At 55.0% G+C, this 5946-nt stretch overlaps 1 protein-coding gene across 1 annotated transcript; it reads left to right on the forward strand.

Annotated features, from left to right (window-relative positions):
* The first annotated feature begins 313 nt into the window (after positions 1 to 313).
* FOXD2 (forkhead box D2) lies at positions 314 to 3185 on the forward strand. The gene has a single exon (XM_081008898.1). It carries the CDS (start codon positions 652 to 654, stop codon positions 1990 to 1992), a length of 1341 nt encoding a protein of 446 aa, XP_080865024.1. The 5' UTR covers positions 314 to 651; the 3' UTR covers positions 1993 to 3185.
* The last annotated feature ends 2761 nt before the right edge of the window (positions 3186 to 5946 follow it).

The raw sequence follows: 5946 nt of genomic DNA on the forward strand, positions 1-5946 counted from the left end.
AGAGGAGTCAAGATGGCGCGCGGCAGCCGGGCCACAGGGCGCCTTCTGGAACGTCTGGCGGGACTGCGAATCAGGTACCCCGCCAGGCGCAAGCAACGGCGCGGCAGGAGGAGGGGGAAGGGAAGAGCCCGAGGTGGCGCGCAGCTCCGAGCGCGAGTTATAACCGCGCGCGGGCGGGGAGGGACCGAGGGAGCGCGAGCGCGGAGGGTCTGTCGGCGCGCGCCAGCACGTGACGCGCGGGCCGCCCTATAAAGGCTCCTGGCGCTCTCCGACGCCGCTCAGTGCCTGTGAGAAGTTCTGGCGGGAGGGAGCCGCGCTGGAAGGGAGGTTGTCTTTCCTTCCCCTCCCTTCTGCCCCGTCCCCCCTCCCTCACCTCTCCTTACTGCCCACCCCCAGGGATCCCACCCCCATGGCTTCCCCCACCCCGCACCTAGCGCTCTTCGCCTGAGGGGCGGGAACTGCGAGGGAGCGCCTGCCGCCCTCCGCTGAGCCGGGGGGAGGCGGGGCGGTGGCGCCTCCTCCTGGGACTCCTCCTCCGCTCCGCCGCTAGGGGGTGGCCAAGGCGAGCAGCCCGAGCCCGAGGCAGCGCCGAGCAGCAGCAGCAGAAGAGAGCGCAGCAGCCCCAGCAGCAACCCCGCCAACGCCGTCGCCATGACCCTGGGCTGCAGCAGCGGGAGCAGCCGGCCGTGCGGCTTGCTGGCGGCGCCCTCTCCAGAGGAGGAGGACGACGACGAGGCGCTGTCCGACGTGGAAGACATCGACGTGGTGGGGCCTCCGCACGAGCACGGCCAGGCTAAGTTCAGCGAGGACGACGACGACGACGAGGAGGAGCTGCGCCTCCTGCCCAAGCAGGCGGCCCGCGGGAGCCTCTCTCCAGCCCAGGGAGGTCCGGAGGCCGCGCTGGGGGACAGCCACGACACGGCGGTGGCGGCATCGGCGCCAGTTGCGCCAGCCTCCTCCTCTTCCTCCTCCTCCTCCTCCTCCTCTTCGTCGTCGTCGGGCGCTTCGGGGTCCGGCAAGAACCCCCTGGTGAAACCCCCCTACTCTTACATCGCGCTCATCACCATGGCCATCCTGCAGAGCCCCAAGAAGCGGCTGACGCTGAGCGAGATCTGCGAGTTCATCAGCGGCCGCTTCCCCTACTACCGGGAGAAGTTCCCCGCGTGGCAGAACTCCATCCGCCACAACCTGTCGCTCAACGACTGCTTCGTCAAGATCCCCCGCGAGCCGGGCAACCCGGGCAAGGGCAACTACTGGACTCTGGACCCGGAGTCGGCCGATATGTTCGACAACGGCTCCTTCCTGCGCCGGAGGAAGCGCTTCAAGCGGCAGCAGCAGCAGCTCCACCCGCAGCCGCCCGAGCTCCTCTTGCGTGCCGCCGCCGCCGCCGCCGACCCGGCCGCCTTCCTCCCCGGCTTCGCCTACGGACCTTACGGCTACAACTATGGGCTCCAGCTGCAGAGCTTTCACCACCACCACCATCACCACCACCACCCCGCGGCGGGGGCCGGCGGGGCGGCGGGGACGTTCCCCTTCCAGCCTCCTCCTTGCGCCTTGCCGGCGCCGCCGGGACCCGGAGCCTCGGCGGCCGCGCCGTCCGTTTTCTCCAGCGGCCTCTCCTCGTTCCTGGGCGGCGACCTGAGTTGCAGGAAAGCCTTCTACCCCGCCGGCCAGCTCAGCCCCACCGCGTCCCTCCTGCAGAGCCTCAAGGCGGACCAGGGAGCCGGCAGCAGGCCTTCCTTTTCAATAGACAACATCATCGGAGGCGGCGGAGGCGGCGCGGCCCCCCCGCCGTCCGGTAGCTCCACCAGCAGCGCCCCCGCTTCGCCCTTCCCGGCGGGCCACGCCGGGGGCCAAGCGCAAGTCCTGGCGATGCTTTCTCCGGCTCTGACGCCCTTACCGAACCATTTGAATCTCACCCACGAGTCCCTCCTGCAGTCCGGACAGAACTTTTCCAGCAAACTCACAAACCTCAACAGTTGTCCTTTTTAAAAAGGCGACAACGACCAGCCACCATTACTCACCCCATCCCCGAGATCCTAACCCACAGCCCCTCCTGGCCTCTCTGCCCCCCTCCCTTTCATTCTCACAATTGCCCTCCCGTTGTGTTTTAAAAGGTAGGAACTCTTCCTTTTTTGAGAACTGTTCGGGCGTCTGGATCGATTCTCTGTGTGTGTGTCTCTCCCTCTCTCTCTCCACGCGTGTTCAGGATTCGTAGTGTGTTTTAGGAGGAGGGTTGCTGTGGAGGGAGGACGGGGGGGGCGGAGAAGAAGAACCGACCAACTCACGGATCTATTTTAAAAAGTAGTGTTTCTTATCAAATGACTTCTGGCAGCTTGATTTCATTTTAAAAACAGGGCCTATTTTATTAAGGCTGGGATCTTAAGCTACCCAGGTGGATTTTCTGTGGGGATCAGAATGGCCCTATTTCTCCCAATACTTCTTTTGAGAGTATGTAGGGCGCGTCCCTTAAAACGTCTTTCTGCCGCATTCTGTGCAGCTGCTTGCTGGAGAACTGTGCTTTCCCGGTGCAGATCTCCCAGAAGGGTGGCGGTAGCTTCCTAGCAGTCCGCTCCGCCATCCAAATACGATGGGCAGATCCTAGGCATGTTTACTCAGAAACAAGTCCCATGATTCAGTGAGACTTGCTCTCGGATAGGTGTGTAGTCAGCAGCCGTAAACCTTTCGGCTTAAGTGGCTGGAGCATCAGAAATACTCCACTAGTAGCATTTCTCTTAAACAAAAAAATACCGTAATTCCCCATATGGTTTCCTACCCGTGTTATTCCTCCGCCCCCAAAGAACTGCTTAAAGAGAATGTCTGTTGAACGTAGTTAACATTGAAAGTCTCTGTTCCCCCCAAAAGAGGAAACCGGAATGCTAAAAGAAGTTGAGAGATTTCAAGTGCACATCTCAAAAGACCGTGCTACATCAGGAAGTCCCCTATTATCCAATCACCCGCCTTCTCTCCGCCCCTTCAACGTGTGTGTTTCTTGTGTAGCTGGACTTATTTGTGTGTGTATATATTGTGCACCTACCAGAGCCTCCTTAGCTCTCCCTAATAGTTGTTCATCCTTTCTATTTTATTGAAAGAATTGTGAATAATTTGATGTGGAAAAGGCAACGTAATTTTTTTGTCCACCTTTGGTGTAAATTAATAAATGTTTGTGATGTCTTTTAAAGAAACCCAGCGGGTCTCGCTATCGGCTTTCTTAACACAAGAAAGAGAAGAGAGAGAAAAGCAAACTAACGACTAAAGCTAGGACTCCAGGGGTCCTCCTAAGCCAGTAGTGTCTGCGTCCGGTGATTTTGATATTTGGGTGATATTTTTTAAGTAATACAAATATTAAAAAGTAATGCATCTTAACTATTAAACGTACTCTGGAGAGCTAACTCCATATTAGGTGGGCCTTAATCGACTGTACTTTCAGTAACAATAGTAGTGTACAATCTATTATTATTTTTATTATTATTATTGCTATTACTATTACTACTAGTGATAATAATTAGATTATGCATTGGAGCAGCAGTCTACCATATAGCTGTAACTGAGGTACTTGGCTTTTCCGCAAAATACAGGGCTGTAGTCTGCAACCGAATTATGGCCTATGCACATGTAGTAAATGGTTCTAGTCAAGTAGGGGCAAGATCAGCGGAGTAGGAGAAGTTCAGCTTAATAACGTTAGGAACTGAACTTCCCGTTGGGAGAGGAGGGTAGGTCCTTAGCAAGCTCACTTGAGGCTAAACTTTTCCCATCCCGCTGCTAATGCCCTCTTAAATTCATCATTTTCACTCTTCCAAATACATAGGTAGTGTTTCCTCCGTTTCTTTGAAATTTCAAGTGTTAAACTATGAGTTGTACATCATACTTTTAAACTCTGGTGTTACACTTGGCAACCAATTGAACTCTTGTTTTCGGAAAATACTTGGAAGTTGCCAAGGCAGTTCCTAAAGGAGGAAAATTATACTCCCACTCCCCTTTTTGTTTTGGTTGGAAATGTTGACACATGGAAGGAGGAGGCGGGTGTGGAGAAGTGGCGGTGGAGTGGGGGCTGGCGGAGAAACCCCTGAGCCTGAAGGGTTGAACTGACCGTCTGAAACCCGAGATCCCTGCCTAAATTTTGAGAAGAAGAAAAAAGCTACAAAAGTAAACAGACTCCCCCCTCCTCCTCCCCCCTGAAATGTCTTCATATCTGTGGCCAAATGTGAAAATGCGCCGCTTTGCATAAACAAAATCCTGCCCGGATCGCTCAGGCAGCGACTGCCTTGTCAAGTTTCTGCCCGCCGCCCATGACTTAAATGACCCTGAAAGGAGTAAGTGAATGGATCGGCCTAAAGCCCCATTCTAAAATATTCATTTACTAGCTTTTACACGGCTTTAATAGACTCCCATAGAGATGGGTTTATGAAAGGGGTCGTGAGGGGTGGGGAGGGGGGAGCGGGAAGGAGAGAAAAGAGGCGGATTCTTGTAGCATTTTCCATCTGTCTCTCCATCCAGCCTCTGCCGCCGCTCCCCCTACCCCGCCCGCCCGCCCGGGCCACAAGCTCTGAGCGGAGTTTGTTGATGTTGTTCCTTGAAAAGAGTCCTGCCCTCCCTGCAGGCCCAGGAGCGGTCTCGCGTCTCCCTCTGGCCCACATTTGCTTTTGAAAAGCGATCCCCTGTCAGACACTTAGTCGTCCCTTTTCATGTGCGAGTCCCCACAAAAGAGACTTACAAGGCAGGACGTGGAAAGCGGGGAGAAGAGAATGAGGCAAAATGAATCTATTTTCCAGATTGCTGAGCACATGGTTACAAATCGAAGGAGCTTTGTAGCTCTTTCTACTCTCCTCCGCCACCTCCGCGACGCGTCATCTTCTCCCCCCCGCCGCCGCCACCCTAAGACCCTGCGCTTCTGTCCAAATTGTTAAAACTGCTGTGTAAACCTGGGCGGCAAAAAGGGTGGCCTACCCGTTTCCAGCGGCAAGCTTTGATGACGTTAGGATATATTTTCTGTTGGGTAAACAGCTTTCGCGCTCTCGCTTTTTCTGCATAGGCTTCGGGTTGTAAATAAAGAGTGCGTGTCCGTGACCGCGTGGTTGGGGGGCAGTCTGAGCACAAAGTTGTCCGCACAGTGCGCTTTTTCAAAAGGCGAAAGGGGAATATTTCCATCATCAGGCCCTGAGTTGCAAACAGCTGGCTGCAAAGATGCAGATAGGATTGAATCTGATTCATTAGCCACGTGAAATCAATTTCTGGGTCCAATGTGCAGATATTTATTGCGGATTAGGTAAAGAAAAGGAAAAAAAGGGGAGTGGGGGACGGGTAACAAACTAGCAAGGGGCCTAAAGCGCTCGGTTTTATGCGGATGGTCGGCCGGATCAAACTTCCTAGGTTAGGTCAACTGCGAAGAAAATCCCATTGATTTCAATGGATCTTACTCCATCGCATAGGAGGCTTGCGGGAACGCTTGGAAACGAACCCCACGGAAACGCGTCCCTGGTTTGCCGCTCAGTGTGTGCCTCGGGTTACATAGTGTAGCCGCCCCGCAACCGTGGTTTGTTTGGATCATCTCTTCCAAGCTACCGGCGCCCCTGAAAAGCGTCTATTTCCTTGTGGAGAGAAGTCGGCAAATCCGTGTCAAATCTTTCCTCCGTGGGACTGAAATCTCGAAGGACTCCCGAGCAGTTCCGCGTATTTCTCAGGGCGGAATCCCGCGGCGTAAAAATGCCTGGCCTCTTTCCCGCGGCTACGACATTAAACCGAACTTTGCACAGTCCTCCTCTCTGTTAAGGCAGGACCGAGGCGCAGAGTTCAGAGGTTAAAGGTTATAATGCGTAAGCAGCTTATTCCAGAGCTGGAGCCTCCAGTAGAACAATCGCAAAGTAAGAAGCCCGAGGGGCTGACTGCAACAGCAGCAACAGCAGCAGCCCTGGCCTGCATCTGTTGCCTCTTGCCCTGGCAGGAGTG

Source organism: Podarcis pityusensis (genome assembly GCF_964106645.2).
Source record: "Podarcis pityusensis genome assembly, chromosome: 6".
NCBI classification, from domain to species: domain Eukaryota; kingdom Metazoa; phylum Chordata; class Lepidosauria; order Squamata; family Lacertidae; genus Podarcis; species Podarcis pityusensis.